Source organism: Lepidochelys olivacea (assembly GCF_965140295.1).
Source record: "Lepidochelys olivacea isolate rLepOli2 genome assembly, chromosome: 27".
Taxonomy (NCBI): Eukaryota; Metazoa; Chordata; order Testudines; family Cheloniidae; genus Lepidochelys; species Lepidochelys olivacea.
The window spans coordinates 15,437,336-15,455,646 of NC_140437.1; the positions used below are offsets into that span (position 1 = coordinate 15,437,336).

The 18,311-nt window shown below is 60.3% G+C and overlaps 1 protein-coding gene across 1 annotated transcript; it reads left to right on the forward strand.

Annotated features, from left to right (window-relative positions):
- Positions 1-542: 542 nt before the first annotated feature.
- On the forward strand, positions 543-13,937 carry LOC311513572 (transcription factor IIIA-like; the record flags this gene model as incomplete). The annotated part of the gene is given in 10 exon segments (XM_084615493.1): positions 543-701; positions 1,169-1,269; positions 1,918-2,043; positions 3,014-3,129; positions 3,290-3,370; positions 4,440-4,684; positions 5,273-5,326; positions 5,716-5,870; positions 5,872-6,110; positions 13,825-13,937. Coding segments are annotated over 10 exon segments (1,389 nt in total).
- Positions 13,938-18,311: the final 4,374 nt, after the last annotated feature.

The window sequence follows — 18,311 nt, forward strand, 5'->3', positions numbered from 1 at the left end:
AAGCTGAGAATTCCTGACTCAGAATCCAGCCCCTTGAACCAGGAGGTGCTTGGGGTTGGTTTGATCCATTTAGATCCCCGGCTGAGTTTGGATTATGTGTAGCAGTGGGGCTGCTCAGAGCCAGTTTTGGAGGGATGCTGCTTTGGACCCTTCTCCCCCCACAGGAGCTTGGGGCTAGGGCTTCTACAGGTGCAGAGTGGTCCCTAGGGGGGGTTTCAAAAGCAGGCAAAGCACCTAACTCCCCTTGAAGCTAATAAGAACAAGCCACCTAAACACCTGCTTCCCCCAAGGCCCTCTGCTTTCAAGCCTACTGCAGGGAGAATGCCCTAGGGATGCTGAGCCCAGGTCCACCCCTGGCAGCTTTCCACTAATGATGTGGATACATTAACCCTGCTCCCCCCCTCAGCCCCTGATTGATGGGATGGGAGTCAGCTGCAGCCCCCGTGGGAGGCAGAGAGTATAAAGATGGCAGCTCAGCAGCAAACTGAGGGGCTATAGAGTATTCCAGGTAGAGAGAGGGGTGCTGCAAAACTCCAACCCCTATGGCTGAGGCAAAGCTGCAGGAGGAGGCTGGGGGACGCAGCACCTCCCTGGGGGGTGTTTTGGCCTCTGACCTCTTTGCCTGCCCCCATGAGGAGTGTGATGCTGTGCTCAGCAAGGAGAGGAGGCTGCAGAATCCTCTTTCTGTGCACATGGGGGAGGTAAGAAGGGGACCTGCACCCCTCTAGGAAGGTGGGGAGAGGGCTGCCCTGCTCCATGGCTCCAAAGAGCCTGTTACCTGCTCTCCATGGGGAAAGGCGCACCGGAGCTGCCTGTGTCAGCCTATGGCTGACCTGCCTGAGCAGGGGTTGAAAGCAGGTGGGTTGGCTACTTCTCTTGATCCTAGAAGTAACAGATCTAATAAGGTGGAGCTGTCTCAGGGGGGAGACATGCTGATTAACCCTTTGTGAGCCTGGGCTGTGTCACTCTTGAGTGGCATGTACCTCATGACTACTGAGTGCCTGGCTACCAGCCCTCCTGCATTGGGTGTCTCGTACAAGCTGTTTGTTTGTTTGGGACTCCTTTAATCCTTCTGCCCCTACCTCCTTGATTATTGTACATGGCCCATCCCTGAGTGTGAAGGGGCCTGGGAGGGTGGCCAGTCCTTCACAAAGGCACGTCTCTGCAGATGGCTCAGCTGGGTGACCAGGACGGCTGTGGCAAGCGATTCCACCGCAGAAGCTCCCTGCAGATGCCCAAGCTGCAGCAGGGTGATGCCAGGCTGAACAGGTAGGGTGGGGGGCTTGGGGAAAGTGGCTTGTCTTCTTTCTCTCTCTTCCCCTCCTGTTGCTCAGGCCCCCTAATTCCCCTGGTGTCTAATGGGCCTTGGTGGTCCCTAGCGGGTCTCTCGGGGAAGCAATGAGCCCATCATGGCTGGTGAGCCCTCTGGGGAGGGAAGCAGGAGGTAGGAGTGCCCTGGTGCCAAACTGAGCTCTGGGCCCCATTGTGACAGGTGCTGCACGAACACAGTGAGAATCCCTGCCCTGGAGGAGATAAGTGTAAATGACACCACTGACCAAGGGAGAGGGAAACTGAGGCACACAGAGGGGAAGGGAGTTGCATGAGGCCACACAGCAGCCTAGTGGCAGAGCTGGGAGTAGAACATGGTCTCCTGACTCCCAGTCCAGTACCCTACCCACTAGGCTGTGCTGCCTGCCACTGAACTGGCCAGGCTGTGGGCAGGTCAAGTATCCAGACGCCCCCGCTTCTCTTCTCTCCTTCCCCCCCCCCCCCCCGGGCACCTGTCCCTGCCTTATGTTCTTGACTACACACCCCTTTCCTTTGGCTAACTGGCCTGGGCTGTGCTGAGCCTGGGCCCCATCGGGCTTGGCTTGGCGCTAACCCCTGTCTATCAGCCGTGTCTCCACGTTTCTCCAGCTGCTTGGATGCTGACTGCAAATCTGCCTTTGTGCCTGAGAACCACCTGCCCAAGCACTGCAGGGCCCAGCATGGTGCGGAGAAGTCCTTCCAGGTAGTGCCTGCTGGTGGCAAGGAGTTAATGAGGTGGGGTGTTGGGTGAGGCAGAACAGCTGGTGCGTGATGGGGGGTGGAGGGGGGCAGATAGGGGTCTGGTCACAACTGGCTTGAATGGGCTCTTGGACTCTGACTCCTGTTGGGTCTGATGCCTGGGCCACCCCTTTCAATCTGGGGGCCTGGTGGGCCATCGCTCTGGTAGCCCAGATAGCCCCCTAGGCATAGGGTGTGATGCCAACAGAGTCCCTTCTCTGGGCTGACTCTCCCTTTCTCTGAACAGTGACTTGGAGCAGCACCTCTGTGGGGCGGGGTCTTCATCTGTTCGGTGACCCTGATTTTGGGGGGGGGGGGTGAGCCTTGGCAGCAGGAGCTACGGCTAGGGGAGAGGGGGTGGGGATCGTCCCAGTGCCCCTCTCTTGGTGCATGGGGCGGGGGGCAACTCAGTGTTAGCCAAGCTGTGAACAGTGGGACTTGGGGGGCAGGACCAGATTCTGGGTCTCCTGAAGCTGGGGGAGTCTGTTCCTTCCGTGAACACATGAGGGCGCCAGAGGTCACGGCTCTGGTTGTGCTTGTAAGATGGCAAGAAGTGGGGGGAGACTAGCAAAGGGCCCGGCAAAGCCCCTGGCACAAGTGTGAAATGATCCTCCCCAGAGGCCGTGCAATGGGCCCGCAGAAGCGATTTCCCCCTCTGCCCTTACAGGGACCCCGAGCCTGGTTTGTTACCCCCGCCTAGCCAGCGTGGGCGTTCCCAGACCCTGCCTGGCCTTGCAGCCCTGGAGCTGGTTGGGGTTTGCAGGGCCGCTGGTCAGTTCAAACTGCCCGAAAATGGCTAGCATGAGAGAGAAACTTTCCCTTCCATGCGGGATGCTCTAAACGGCACCAGCAGATGTTTGATTCCCTGACGCAGGTGTCGACAGGCTCCTGTTAAACTGCTGGGAGCTCTCTGCTGAATGGGAAGCTGAGGCTGCTGACTTGACTGTCTCTGGCTCCCCATCTGCAGTGGACCTTTGCCCCCAGGCTGGGATGGGGACATCCTTTGGAGCTCCTGCTTCTCACTGGCACAGCCGCCCCCGGACGCAGCATGCCAGTGCCTGGAGGCGAACCAGCACCTCCGTGGTGGGAGGCGCCCCGCTGGAGAGCGGCTCTGAGCACAGGGCACCGGTACTGCAGGCCGGGCTCAGCAGCCACCTGGAGACTCCTGTTGTCCTGGGGTGGCTCCTTCCAGCCCAGTTCAGCATCTCTGCACCTGCTGATCCCCCTCAGTGTCCTCTTCTAGGATACTGGTGCCCCAAGCCAGACTGCGGAACTGTCTTGCCCACCTGGACGGAGCGTCAGAAACACCTACAGCAGCACCCCGGTAAGGCAGGGGTGTAGGGGAGCCCCTCCCCTCCAGTCTGCCTGCATTTCGCTGGGCCAGCACTGAATGGGTGGCATCCCAAATCAAACATGGCTAGCTTGTAATATCGGCAGGCTGGGAGGTCACGTTATCAGCCCCAGCAGGTGGTGGTGGAGAGGTCTTCCTTCTCCAGGCTGTGGCTAGGGAGGAAATGTGACTTGAGAAGCCCAGGGCTTCCTTTCTCTCCTAGTCAGGGTCTCCCTTTCTCTGGGCATCACCAGTAGGGGTGGGGGGGGGCCACGAATGGCTTGTGGGGGTGACTCAGAGTGGAGTCAAATGATGGAGGACCTGGGGGTAGGTCAAACCCCAGTGTCCTGCTGACCTTCAGTCCAGGCCAGCCTGGCCACACCTGGCATCCTTGCACCATGCCCCCCTGGTGGTGCTTCCACCTTGCTTGGGAGGCTGGAGCGAAGAGTGGGATCGGCCTCCTCCCCCAGGCAAGTGGAGACAATTGTGTCCTAAGGCTGCCCTACCTCTTCTCCTGCCCCTGCTGTACTCCAGATGGGCTCAGTGGTTTGAGCATTGGCCTGCTAAACCCAGGGTTGTGAGTTCAATCCTTGAGGGGGCCATTTAGGGATCTGGTGCAAAAATTGGGGATTGGTCCTGCTTCAAGCAGGGGGTTGGACTAGATGACCTCCTGAGGTCCCTTCCAACACTAACCTTCTATGATTCTTCATAACCTGCCCCTCCTCCTCTGACTGATGGCCCTCCTGGGGTTCTTGAGGGCTTTCCGCAGCTGCCTCTGCCCTTCCTTGGGGCTCTGGATTCTGTGGGGGCCATCGGATACTGGTTACACTGGTCTGGGGCTAGTCCTGTGTCCCTCCAGCCAGTAGAACCTGTCCCATCAGAGACCGGCTCCAACCACCCCTCCGCTCCCAGCTCACACCACAGAAGTTACTTGGAAGTGGCCCTCCTCTGTTTCCACATCCTCTCTGGGGCAGGGGTATGAATCCCCCAGAACTCCTGGGAAGCAGCCGGGCGCTGGGGTGTTGGTTCTGTCTGGGGGCTCAGCCTGTGTTCTCCCGCCCAGCGGAGTACAAGTCCCAGCTGTGTCCAAAGCTCTTCAAGAAGCCAGGCGGCCTGCGGCAGCACAAGTCCTTCCGCAGCTGGCAGAAGCGGGCGCTGCCGAAGCCCAGGTGGCTGTGCCCCAAAGCTGACTGCCAGGCCTCTTTCACCACCGTCTTCAACCTGGAGAGCCACATCCGGACGGCGCATCTGAAGCTGCTGAAATATCATTGCTACTTCGCTGGCTGCGAGAAGGCCTTCGCCATGCGGGTGAGGAAGCAGCAGGGTCTTTAGGCACTGGGAAAGGGGGGGCATAGAGCTGAACGGCGGGGGGGCTGTGGGGCATAGAGCTGGCTCTAGGCATCTTTACTAGCAGTAGCAGAAGGGTTTGTGCAGGGAGCTGGCTGAAAATGGGCTTTTTTTTTCCCTGGGAAAGTTCTAGGAAGCTTTTTTAACTTGATCAATTTTTTTGATTTGGCAAAAAATCAATTCCCCCCCCCTCGCCCCCCCCAAATATTTAACTTGGGAAATGCTGTCACAGTGCCTCATGGGAGTTGTAGTTCCATTTCCTCATGCTCCTATTGGCCTCTCCAGGCAGGGGTCCCTGGGTGGACTAAATTTCCCATGATGCACCATCTTCCCCCTCATGTTTGGGGGAGCAGTTGCATCATGAGAGATGTAGTCCAGCAGGTGATCGTGGCCCATAGATGAGACAGGAATCAGGAGAAACTAAACCCCCATGAGGCACTGCACTAGAATACCCAGTCAACCCTAAAATATTTGAATAAGAGGGATTTGGGGGGGGGGGCCCTCTGGCAGGGGTTTGTGCTCGGTGACTTACTCCTCTTTCCTTGGCAGGAGAGTCTAATCCGGCACCTGACGGTCCATGACCCCACAAAGAAGAAACTGAAGGTAATTGGCCCATGCTGGAGTGGGTGAGTCACGGGCCCTTCCTGAAGTAGCAAAATCTGTCACTGAAGCTGGGGTCTGGTCCCAAACTGGAGGGGGGTCTTCTACTGCAGTGGGAAGTAGGGTGTGACCCTCCCCAATGGCTCAAACCCAGGGTTAGCTAGGAAAGACCCTCTAACATCAAACCACCACAGGGGCTGCCATGGGAGGCATCTGCCCTGAGCGCTCCGGGGGTGCGGCTCTCTGCTGGCAGTGGTTGCAATAGAAGCTTGTTGGGGAGAGGCTGGGGGAGCACGGGGGGCCTTATAACGAGGCAAGGCTGCATAGGGCTTGGGGTGGCAGGGTGCTGGGGGAGCCCCTGAGGGGGAATAAGCCCCCAGGCCTCTCTGCAGCCGCAGCGCTGCTGGCCCAGCAGGAAAAGCCAGCAGCGGCTGGGCACCCAGCGGCAGGTGCTGGTGGAAGAGAACCTGAGCCCGCTCTTCAGCCAGAAGCTCTACGTGCGGCTCAAGCGCAGCCGGTTGGGCTTCCCGGCAGGCGAGAACGGCCCTGGGCCCCTTGCCGCTCCTGCGTGCCAAGGCCAAGCTGGAGAGCGACCTGTCGGGGCTCTTCAACGAGCGCCCCTGCCGCCACGCTGTGGAGCCCGAGGTGAACCTCAGCGCCCTCTTCCAGCTGCCACCGGGCCCCAGGAGGTGGCCTAGAGACAACATCCAGCCCGGGGAGATGCTGCCTGGTGCCAGGCGGGGGGCCCCCAGAGCTCAGAGGCTGGGCTGTCCATGGCTTTCAGCTGGTATTTGCTTTAATTCTTTTTCCCCCTGGAATGGGTGGAAGGGGAAGCTCCCTGGGGCAGGAAGAGGTTGGTCCAGGCAAATGAACCTCCCTTTTACGTTGGGGTTTTTTTCCTGCCAAGCAGAGGGTGTCTATTGAGTTTAAGCAGGGGGCAGGGCTGTCCCTGACCCCAGCAAGTCTGTAGGGGGGTTGTGTTCCAAGGACAGGCGGGGTTTGGGGGATGCCTGGCCTGTGCCCACCTGCAGGTGTGACAAGTGGGCCAAACACTGAGCAATAAACACTTGCTGGAAAGCTGAGCCCTTGTCTCCTCTGGCCTTTCCTCCTCTTCCCCACCCGGTCTGTAGGCTCGCAGGGCCCGCTGGGGGTGGAGGGGGCATGAGGTGCTAACTGTGGGGGGGCCCCCCCCGCTGTGTTCCTAGGGCTGGGGGGTTGCCTTGGGCTCTTCCTGGGAACTGTTACCAGGCGCTGGGGCTGCTGTGGCCAGAGCCAGCCCCAAGCACTGGGGAGCGGGGCGGTCACGGAGCAGAGCTAGAATCCGCTTCCCCCTCCAGCCATTCCTGAGCCCATGGTACAGGGACCGGTCATCTCCTGCCACCCCCTGAGCCTCTGGGGATCTCCAGTTCCTGCCTCTGAGGGGGCAGGCTGCACAGGTAGAGCCCCCTGTAGGTCACCCATGGGAAGTGGGACCCTGTGTGGGTGGGAGGTAGCCTCCCCCCCTGCCCCCCCCCATGGCAGGGGCTCTATGGGTAGGGAGGGGCTGGCAGCCTGGTGCCTTGCTGGTGCATTCACAGTGGGGTGGGGGGGGATGTGGACTGTGGTTGATCCAGCTCTGGCCCTCCACCAAGCAAGGCCTCTCCTCACTGTCCAGCCCCGGGGACAGGCCCTGGGGGGGTGGGACTTTTTTGTCAGGGTGGGGAACAGCCCCTGCTCACAGCGTGGGTGAGCTGTCTCATGCCCCCTCCTGTGCCCTCTCTGGGCTGGTGCATGGAGCCGGCTGGCTCAGACCCTGAGTGTGGGGTGGGGGGAGTTGAGGGGGGTAGTCCTGGGAGTGCCCAGCAAACAGCGCTGCCCTGAATGCTCATTTGCTGAGCAGTGAGTGCAGGGTTAGTGGAGGGGGGGTGAGGTGCCCAGCATTGCTCCCCACCTTAGGAGGGCCACGTGCATTGCAGGGGCTAGCCCGGGACTCCTCCTCACTGAGCAATGTGAGGGGGTGGGCCAGGCTGGCACTCAGAGGAAGCCTTGGTGCAAACAGGGAGCCCCCATTAAGCTGGGGCTCTGCTGTGTTCAGCCCCAAAGGGCAGCTGAGGGGCCCATGGAAGGACTCTGAGCTGCCTTGAAGGGGCCATTGTGGGACTGGTGCGGGCGTTGTTGCCCCCCATGTAGCAAGGGTCTGCGATCAGCTCACGCTGCCCAGGCTGAGCTGGCTGCAGGGCCCTGCTAGCTGCAGCCTCCTGCCCCCTCCAGGGATGAGGGGTCTGTCTCCAGGGGGGCAGTAGGTGTAGGCCAAGTTCTCTTCTCCTTCCCCCCCCCCCCTCCCTGCCCAGAGCAGGAGCAAGAGGTAGTGGGGGCATTGTCTGTTTCCTCCCCCTGCCTACCCCCTCCAGCGTTCCCCAGGCAGGTGACTCAGTGCCGTGGGGGCGGCTGCCTCTGACTCAGCTGTCACAGGGAGGGGACCTGCCCTTAATCTGGGCCTTGTGCTGTACCAGCCTCCCAGCCCCAGCTGCTCTCATCTTTCTGGGCCCTGCTCTTCTTCCCAGCCCCCCTTCCCCTAGGCAGGGCTTGTCCGTCCCCCCTGCCCCCTTTGGCAGGGGAAAATGAGCAGCCCTGGCTCAGTGCTGGCAGGGGATAAAGTGCTACCCCTAGGGTGTGAATTCTCCACCCGTGGGCCAGCATAGGGTGAGCAGACAGCAAGTGTGAAAAATCAGGACACTTTTCTTTTGTGGGGGTGGTATAGGTGCCTATATAAGTCATAGGCTCTAGTAGGCTGTCTGGTCACCCTTGGAGGGAAGACTACCTCCTGCCCCCTGGTACAGATGCAGAAGTGCAGAGCTGATGCTCCTCCAGCCTGACCCACAGCCGTGCCCTCTATCATCCCAGACCGGGGCTGTCCCCTACCCCCAGCGGTCTGCTTCAAGTGAGGGCCTCAGGGCTTTGGCCAGCTGTCAATTTGCATGTGGGCCAGTGGCAGGGAGGTATTCTCCAGGGCATTGCCCAGCCCGAGAGGCAGTACCTGGGAGGACGTTGCGTGCTCCAGCCTCCCAATACTGCATATGGGGCTGGATATGCAGGAATTGCTTCCCCCAGGGTTGAAATGCAGCCTTCTCTGGTGTGGAACAGGGCAGCTCGCAAACAGTGCACAGCAATGGTGCTTGGCTGTTTGGGACAGGAAGTGAAGGATGGCTATATCTGGTGGGTGGGGGTTTGGGGGCAGGGCAATGTGGGGCCTCTGGTGGAGTGGGGCTTGCCAGGGTGGAAGGGGCTTTGAGATGAATGAGGCTGGATTAGGGGTGGGGGTAAGGGTTAACATTAACGAATGCCTTGCTGGCCGCTTCCCCCAGAACTGGTAGTGTCAGTGTGGGGAAAGGGTTAATGCCAAGCAACTCTTCTTAAAGCCTGGATGTGAATGAGCAGAAGTAGCCAGTGATGAGGGGAGGAGGATGGGGGCCTGGGGTGGGGGGGTTATGGGGACAAGAATACTGTGGGGGGGTGGAGATAAGGCAAGGGGGTGGGGGCTAGGGCTGGGATCATGGGGTGGGTGTGAGAGAGAGGGGAACACTTGTCTGTCAGTGTGTATGGTGGGCATGTGAGGTGGGGGGGTGCATAGGGGCGTGGGGAGGAGATGGGAGGGTGCAGGGCTGGAGGATGTGGTGAGGCTGGGGTGTGTGGAGGTGGGCTAGGCATAGGGGCAGGGGGGGTGAGATGTGCGTCTGGAGGGGTGCATGGGGAGCTGGGGGTCTCTGGTCTCAGCAGCTCCACCAGGCAATCGTGTGGGGAGAGGCAAAGGCTGGAGCGGCTTTCTGGGCACATCCACGCATGTAAACCCCCCCCCCATGTGTCAGGGAAGTGCTCCGCTCTCCTGTAACGGGCAGCTCTGAGGGGGGCCGCACTTTGCGGCTAATGCAAATGGGCCTGGCATTTGCTTAGTGGTTTGGAAACGGTCCTGTCCTCCCTTGCTCTGGCACCTTCCCAGCTCGGGCTGCAGGGGCTGGCTTGGCCGTTTAACCCTTCGCTGGTGCCACGCTCCAGCCCGGCGAGGAGCGAGGTGCGTTGGCTGAGCGGGGCCGGGGGTGGCACGGGCAGGTAGCAGGGTGTCTCCCCCTAGCCCCTCATCCCTGTCGCCCTGAGGGACAGCTGCACAGCCCTGCAGGGTTGGTGTGAGGAAACGGGGCTGAGGCCACTGGCTTCGCTCTACTTGTGCCTCTAAGGGCACGTCTACACAGCAGCTGGGAGCATGTGTCCTAGCTGGCCTAGCCAGGTGCACCCGAGAACAAACCTTCCCCAGACCCCTGGGTACGTATGCAGGTAGCTAGCCCAACCTGCCACCCATGGTTCTGCTGCGTGTCTACCCAGTGTCAATGGCTCCGAAGAGCCAAACCTGTAGGGCAAGTGCATAACTCCAAACAACCCTCAGACCCTTCCTGTGGCCATGTACAGTGCCTGGCGCACAGGGAGGCTGGACCTGCAAGGGTCCTGTAGGCCCTACAATAATACAAAGGGTAACAACATTCACTGACAACACCCACCCCTCCCCATCTTCCTTCTCAGAAGCCCTTGGTGAGCAAACGGAGTGGCTCTGGGCAGAAGGAAATTCGCTCCCCAGCCCCCTTATGCAACTGCAGGTGGTCCGGCATGGCCCCTCTGCACCATAGGGAGTGGAGATCACCCAGTGAACATGCTGCCATTATTCCAGCCTTTGTTTGCTTCCATGGTCGGATTCTTTTCCCTTTTAAAGGCGGCTCATGCTAGGAACTGAAATGCTTTCAGGTTGTCATGCTTTTTAAGCTGGTTTTGCCCAGCTCCTGGTGTTTGCTCTTGGGGGGCTGGGATCTGGGCTGAACTCGCAAGCAGGCCGGGCCACGGAGAGTCCTTGAGTGGGGAGAGCTCCAAGGAAAACCTCTCCTTGCAGCCAGTGCTGGCCCCACTGCCCCAGCGCAGTGCAGGGGGGCACTGTGGGCTCAGTAGGGGGCGCTCTCCCCTGGCAGTCAGTGCGGGCCCTAATGCCCCAGTGCAGCTTTAGCCAGTGCTGTGCTGAGGGAAAGGGGGAGCCAGAGGAGGTGCTCTCCTCTCGGCATCAGCACTTGCCCCAGTGGGGTGCTAGAGAGCAGGTTAGGGCCCTGTCCCACCCCACCCTACTCCCCTCCCAGTCAGTGCTGGCTTGTGGTGCCCAGGTGCAGAAGAGCCGGGGGGCTGCGTCTCCAGCTGGGGCACGTTCCAGGCTGGAGCTGGGAGGAGGGGGTACAGCCCTGCCCTGTGGATAAGCCCCCCTGTGAGGGCAGGGGCTGTCTCCACTCCCAGCGCTCCCCACTCTGAGCCCAGCACGAGGCTGAGGTCTCTGTTCCCAGCCCCTGGCTGTAGCCGGGCAGAGACGTGCTTGTCCCTGCCTGGCCGGAGCCCTGAGTGTGATGCATCCTGACAGGTCGGGACGCTTCCCAGCTGCCCCCAGGTGAGAGGAGGGCCCCAGCGCAGCCCAGAGCCCTGGCCAGGGGCCAGCTCCAGCCACAGCTGCTCCCAATCTGTCAGCCAGGGTGGCTGGGGAGGAGAGGGGCCCAAACCACAGGGGGCTTGTGGGTGGGTGCCGGTGAGGTGGGTGGGCAGGTGTGTGCTCGGTGCTGCAAACGGAGGAATCCCTATGCTGCCTCATAGCGCTGCCCTTGCAAGATCCAAAGGGCCGTGCACCTGCTGCCCCAGAGCCAACTAATGGGCCCATCTACCCCGGTATCCCACCCCTACTGCCCAGAGCCAACCACTGGGCCCATCTACCCCAGGATCCCACCCCTGCTCCCCTGGAGCCAACCAAGGGCCCATTTACCCTGGTATCCCCCCGTCCCTGCTGCTCTGGATCAGACCAATGGGCCCATCTCCTGCTTCCCCCAGACGCTAGCAGTCGGCGAGTGCTGTTGCTGTGGAAGGCAGCCCTTCCCTCTGCCCCAACAACCCACAATGCACCTGGCCAAAGGCACAGCGGGGCACATGGCTGGAGCATCAGTTCCTTCCTGACCCCTTGTGTCCTGAAGCCTGAGATCTGCTTCCCTGTGAGCTGGCCCTGTCTTGTGGGGCGATAGATGTTATTAATAGCTGGAGAGCCGCTGGTTGGGATCTGTGTCAGTGACCTCTCCCTGCAGCGGAGTGCACAGAACAGAGCCGTGCTTTCTTTTGTTGGTGCTCAATGTATTGGCCTGAAATCCTAGCCCCCCACGCTGTGTGGTGTGGCTGGAAACCGAGAGCCCTAGATCCCTCGTGATCTGCACCATTAATGGGGGGGGACACACACTCGCTTGGTCCTGCTTCTTTTTGCAGCGCTGGGATCTCTCCCTTAAACTTCTCACCCCGGTTCTGCCCCACACAGGCCTTCACCACGCTAGCAGTCCGCAGGGCTTTTCTGATTTCTCTGTCTCAGGATGGGTTTTCCTAGGCTCTGGCTGGGATTGGCCAGCACTAACTGGGATCATTTGCATGACAATTGGAAAAAAGAAAGAGAGCTCCAAATGGATTGGTTTCAGGGCTTCCCGCTTTGTCTGGCTGGAGTTATAGGGGGGAAGGGAGGGTGCAAGGGGCTGGAGATCTGTCAGGTTATTCTGCAGTGGTTGGCTGCGGTGCCCAGTGGGGTACCCCAGGCAGAGTGCCCAGTGCCTCTGGCCTCAGGCCGGGGCGTGCACTGGAGAGACACTGGCAGGGGATGTATCACACCCAGTGCGTACGGGGCCCGGTGTTCCTGGAGGGACATTGATGGCGCCCAGCGCAGTGCATATCATGCCCAGTGACTCTGACCAGCCTCCCACCCCCGTCCCCGTTACCAAGATCACCTGGCTCCATGAGGTCGATGGCCGACCAAGGGATGCTCCAGCCTGGTGAGTGGCTTCCGAGCTCCAGCCCAGCTCCAGACCCCGGCCACAGACCTGCTGCACCCGTCACGCCAGCCCCTCCGGGAGCCGCCCTCCAAGCAGCTGCTGAGACCGAACGAGCCTCCCTGTGGCTTTGCTTCCCCTGTCCTATGAGTGGAAGTAAATATCAATGCGATGTGACATGAGATGATGGAAAATTCCCAGCCCAGGCTGGAGATGCTAACGCAGCCTGATGGGCCCTTGCTGCCTCCTGGCTCCTGGTACTTTTCCGTAACCCAGCCCTGACTCAGCTCCACCCATGGGAACCAGCCTTTCCCAGCAGAAACACGAGCCACACCCGGCTCTGAGGGGCCACCCGGGCACTGCCAGACCTGCTCTTGGCCTCTCGCTCCTGTTTACCCACCTCAGCTCCTCCTCCCGTGGGCCCCCCCAACTCCTGAAGCCACGCAGCCACTCCCAAGGGGTGGGAGGGTGGCTGGGCTCAGCCTGGAGCCACAAACGTTCTCCATGTGCCAACCCAACAGGCCCTGCGCTCCCGGGAATGGTGCCCATGTGCCAGTTGCTCGGGAAGAGGGGCCACCTGGCTTCTGTGAGCAGAGCCGAGAGCCAGTGCGGAGACAGGGCAGGGGGTGGGCTGACTGCCCGGTCAGGGGCCAAGCCAGCCCCAGAGCCAGGAGAAAGCAGGAGCAGGCAGGGAAGCCAAGCGGGAAACCTGCTGCATGGCCAAAGAGAGCAAGGTGGGTGTGCTGCCTCCTGGGGAAACTGAGGCACTGTGGAGGGCGATGAGGCATTGTGGCCTCTGTGCTGGGGGCTCTTGATTTAGCCAAAGCACAGGGCTTGGGTGCTGCCCCCGAGCCGAGTCTCCCCAGGAGTTTGGGCTGGGCGAGCCCGTGGGAACGGCCACAAGTCCCCTGCCCCAGGCTCAGCTGCAGCCCCTGGTGAAGAAAAGCCAGCAGGAGGGCTCAGAGGCGGGGCGTGGGGTGTAATGGGGCCAGGGCAGATCTTGGCTGGCTGCAGCCAGGCGCTGGGAACGCTGTCCTCCGAGCAGCCCTGGGCAGCAAGCCAGGGGACTGGGAAAGCAGCTGCTGGAGGAATGTCATCACCTAGCCTGGGGGCCAAGATGCTGGGGATCCCCAGAGGCCTGCCTTAGGCTGGCTCTCTGGACAGCAAAATGCACTTCCACACAGGCAGTTCCAGACTCTGTCCCCACTCCGCTTGGCATGAAAGGGTTGGTGCCACGCAGCAGCGCCCCCCCCCCTTCCTGGGCAGCCAAGCAATGCCCCTGCTTCACCACCTCAGGGGGAAGGTGGGCACCATGACACCGGCACGAAGATATGGCCTGCTCTGACACATGTATGCAGAGCTCTGGGATCTCCCGACCGGGTGGTGCCTGGGACTGGCTTGCCCTAGCACTGATCAGCACCAGTGGACTGCATATGGCCTGGGAGCCAGGACTCCCTGACTTCTCACCCTGCCACCCTAAGTGTCTGTGTGCACCTTTGTGCCTCAGTTTCCCCATCTGTGGCTGTTGATGCCGACTTGCCTCCAAGGGTGAGCTAACGGTTGGTTGGTGCTTTGTTGCTGTCACATGCCTGTCACTCGCTGTTGTAGGGGGGAGCTGTCTCCTCTATTGGGGTTTCTCCTTCATTGCAGGACTGTGGCTGTTCTCAGGGCAGTCAGCCTCTCAGGGGTTTACCCAGCACCTGTCGGCCTCGTTAGCGGGGAAGACGTGCCGTGTAATTGCCAAGCAGCTGCCTGGGCTGTGAGCTGGCTCCCATCTCATTGACTCCAGTGGGGAAGGATTGGGCCATGGCAAACACAGCACCTGCTCTCTGAGTCTCACGTCTGCTCCAACAGCTGCCGGGGGTAGAGGAAAAGGAGCTGTGGGGTCAGGTCACGCTCCAGCCCCATCCACCCCAGGCAGTGCCCCTGTTGCCCTGTGCTCGCTGCCCTGTGCTGCAAACCTTCGAGGCATGTTGCGGACGTGGCGTCTGAACTCCCCGGAGATGGATTTAATGTGATGTCCGTTGCTCCGAGCGCATTTCCCTGCTGTGATTCACAGCATTCGCGGCTTTGATGGCTGGGAAATGGAGCCGATCCTGCGGCTTTCATTGGGTTAGAGAGAGGTTCATAACAATCCCAGTAATCCTAGAAATGGGACCCAGTCCAAGGCCTGGATCAGAACCCCAGGGGGAGGCTGGAATCTGAACCCGGATCTGAATTTGGGGTTCGGGCCTCTGGCGACCTAACAGACAAATCAACCCACTGGAATGAATGATGAATTATTAACCCTGGAATACAGTGTATTGCCCGGCTTTCGGAAACGGGGACAGGAACGCTGGGGGCCTCGCCACAGACATGTTGAGTGCAAACAAATCGCATGTGTGCGTGTGTTTGTTGGGGGGTGAGGTGTCTCTCTGCTTCTGGGGGCGTCTGAGTGTGTGGAGGGGGTGTATTTCTGTGTGAGTGGCTGTCCGTGGGCATGTCTGTACATGGACATTTGCACATGTGTGTGCGTTAGTCTTACCCCAAAGGATGTGCTGAGCCGGGTGTTCCTCACAGCAGCGGTCAGAGACTGACACAAGCTGCAGTGGGGTGCCAGACCCACAGCTGGGAGCCAGAATCCCCAGGACTATAATCCACGCCCAGCTGGGCTCCGGCACCTACCCAAGGCCACCTACACAAATGGGATCCAGACTTTGCGACACCATGCACGCCGGGCCGGAGGCCAGAATCTCCATGTGTGCGTCACACACCTAGCTGGGGCAGACAGACATCTGGAACCTCCAGGAGTGCCAGACACACATCTGGAACGCCCGGGATTACCAGACGTGCACAGCTGGAACGCCCAGGATTATCAGATGTGCACCGCTGGAATGCCAAGGATTACCAGACATGCATAGCTGGCCTCCAGGCTGGGACACTTGCATGACCAGATCAGGCAAACATCCAGACACCCAGTGGGCAGAGAACGCAGGCCCGTGCCACTCAGCGCACACCTGGCCTCGTGCCAGCTACCCCCCAACCCCTTTTATCTCGCGGCCCAGAGGAGCTGCCCATACCTGGTCCTACACCGCTTTCCGCTGCTCATGGCACAGCGCAGAGAGACGAGTGCTTTGCTGTCAGGGAGCCAGACTGGGCCTCTCAGCGCGGGATCCAGGAGGGCTTTTGCTCGGGGTGGGCCGGGGCTATGAAATATTCCAGGAGTTTTGTATGGCTGCAGCCCTCGCTGAGGCAATCTAGCACAGGGGCTGGATTGCCAGCCTCCAAGGGCTCTTCTTCTCCATAGGGCAAGGCAGTGCCCCACACTGGTCTCTGGGAGGTGTTCCAGGCACCACGACCCATTCACACCTTGGCCTTTCCACCCAGCTGTGGCAGTGGGTTTTCTGGGATGCAAGTGGGGGGGGGGGTCCGAGAAGGGCAATGTGGGGAAGAGCATGCTGGTCCCAAATGCTAATCAGCTTGTCACGGAGTCCCTGGGCAATGCTCTGGAACTGCTCCCCATGAAGCCAGTCAGGACTCTGGGGAAGTCTCCTTTCTGTGAGCAGCCTGTCTTCAGGACACAAAGCTCACACAGAGCTTCCTGGGTCTGACCTCGGAGCATTCAGCATCCTCTGCCCCTCCGTGCGCTTCCCCGAGTCCCCTCAGGCAGGGCTCCTGGGGAAGCCAGAGGGTCCTGCACCACAACTTCGCAGTCAGACGTGACTCTCAGCCAGCCAGTAAAACAGAGGTTTATTAGATGACAGGAACATGGTCCAAAACAGAGCTTGCAGGTGCAGAGAACAGGACCCCTCAGCTGGGTCCATTTTGGGGGGCAGTGAGCCAGACAACCACATCTGCCCTTCACTCCATGTCCCAGCCAGCCCCCAACTGAAACTCCCTCCAGCCCCTCCTTCTCTGGGCTTTGTTCCTTTCCCGGGCCAGGAGGTCACTGGATTCCTTTGTGCTCCAACCCTTTAGCTCTCACCTTGCAGGGGGGAAGGGCCCAGGCCATCAGTTCCCAGGAAACAGGGTGTTGGCCATTCTCTGTGTCCAGACTCCTGCACACACATGCCCTCTAGGGCTCTGCAATGATCATACACCCTTACCCCACCACCTAGATACTTAAGAACTGTTTAGGGGAAACTGAGGCACCCCCACACTATTCAGAGGAAACATTAAGAACAGTCCCACTTCGTCACACAGCTTCCCCACCCCCAGTCCCTACCCCATGGCTCAGCGGTTGGCTGGTTTCAGTGGGGCACGGGGCATTTAGGGAAGAGATCCCCACTGCGACTGGGACAGGGCGCAAGCCCCAGTCTGGCTCCAATGGCCTTCCTGTGCTCGCGCATCATCACGCATCACTGGAACATCCCCTGGCCCCGAGGTCACAGGGGCTCTGGCCGCATGCTGCCTCAGTTTCCCCACCTGGAAAATTCAAACTGTAAATGTCAAAGGTGGGTTTCAACCCCCTGCCCTGCCATCCAGGTCATAAGAGGTCTGGGCAGGCAGGAGCGAGCCAGGCCATTCCAAAGGGAGAGGTCACTTGCGAAGGACGGGGCGGGAGCTAGGGTTTGCTTGCCAACACCTGCCCTGCCACTGGGGGCCAGCGCAAACACCATCGTGCCAGAGCAGTGTGGGGGCGGCTAATGAGTGAGAGCTCAAGCCAGGCAGAGACCAGGGTGATGGGCAGGTTAGAGAGTGTGTATGGGGCTGGGTGGCCAGGTTAGATTAGCTAGCAGGGTAGATCTAGGGCTGGATAGAGCAACAGGTGTGGACGGGATGGTGTGATAGCAGAATGATGGATCGCTGGGACCAAAGCTCTGTGAACTGCCAAGCCCCAGAGCCTAGAAAGTGCGTCTCACCCAGCCTAGGGTTGGGCCACTGAGTCTGAGCCAAGCGTCCCCAGGGGACAAGGCTCAGCCCATGGTGGAGAAGGGGGGGCTGGGGGCCTTTGGCTGAGGCCTTGGGGGGCTGGGGGATGTCTCCGCTCAGTCACAGTAACCTGCAGACACCGCCCCCCCCTCCATCCCACAGGCAGAGCCGGCGCTGGCTTCTGCTGCTGCCCAGCGGCTCTGGCAAAGGCCATTAAGGAGTCCGGTGTCCCCACGGCCCCATCTGCAGCCCCCAGGCTGGCTCTAGCATTGCTGGCCTGTCCCTGCCGGAACAGATCCAATTACCCGGGCTAATTAAGTTATCGCTCTGCTGTCACCAGCCGCCTGCCTCGCTCTCCCTTCCTCGGCAAGGCTTTGTTACGGGACAGTTCAGTTCCTTCCTGGCTGAGCCGCTATCCTGGGCCCCATCCAAGGAGCTCAGGTCTCTCTGCACCCCCCCCCCCCCGCCCCCCACAGCTATCCTGGGCCCCTCACTCACCCCACAGCCCAGGGCCCCACCCCCACCCCAGGATCTTCTGTTTAGAGCAGGTGGCTGGGACTCAGGCCTCCTGGGGTCTAGTTGCAGCTCCAGGAGGGGAGTGGGTCTAGTGGTTAGAGGCCTAGCCTGGGACCCAGGATCAAGTCCCTGCTCTGCCACAAACTCCCTGTATGACCTTGGCCAAGTCACTTAGCTTCTTTGTGCCTCAGTTTCCCATCTGTATGAAGGCACTCCTAGCCCTGTCCTGCGGCCCAGCAGTGCGGCATTAAAGCACGTGCGGTGCTCAGGGTAACAGAGGCCATATAAGCTAGATAGGGACTAGAGCAGGCACCTGCTTGCCAGGACTCCTGGGTTTTATTCCTAGCTTTGCTACTTATTACCTGTGGAACCTTGGGCAAATTAGGGGATGCCCCCCCCCGTTCCTCAGTTTCCTCATCTGTAAAATGCCTGCTATGGATATGCAGCAGGGTATTAGGACGAATGCTGAGCCTTGCCAGGCTACTACCCCCCAACCCCCTGCCCCCCCGCCCACCCCCCCGGGTCCCAGTCAGCGCTGAGGCGGACGTGCTGGGCAGAGACATTGTGGGGGCTTTTTTGTAATCCTCTCATCAAGCTGGGACAAAGCAGCGGGGGCAAGGCCAAGCTGAGCGGGAGCTAACCTTGCTCGTGCCTGGGACCCTGTAGCCTCTCCACAACACTGCGAGGTCAAGTGACTTGGCCAAGGTCATCCAGGGAGCCAGGGTCAGAATCCAGGAGTCCTGATGCCTAAACCCCTTGCCCTAATCCAA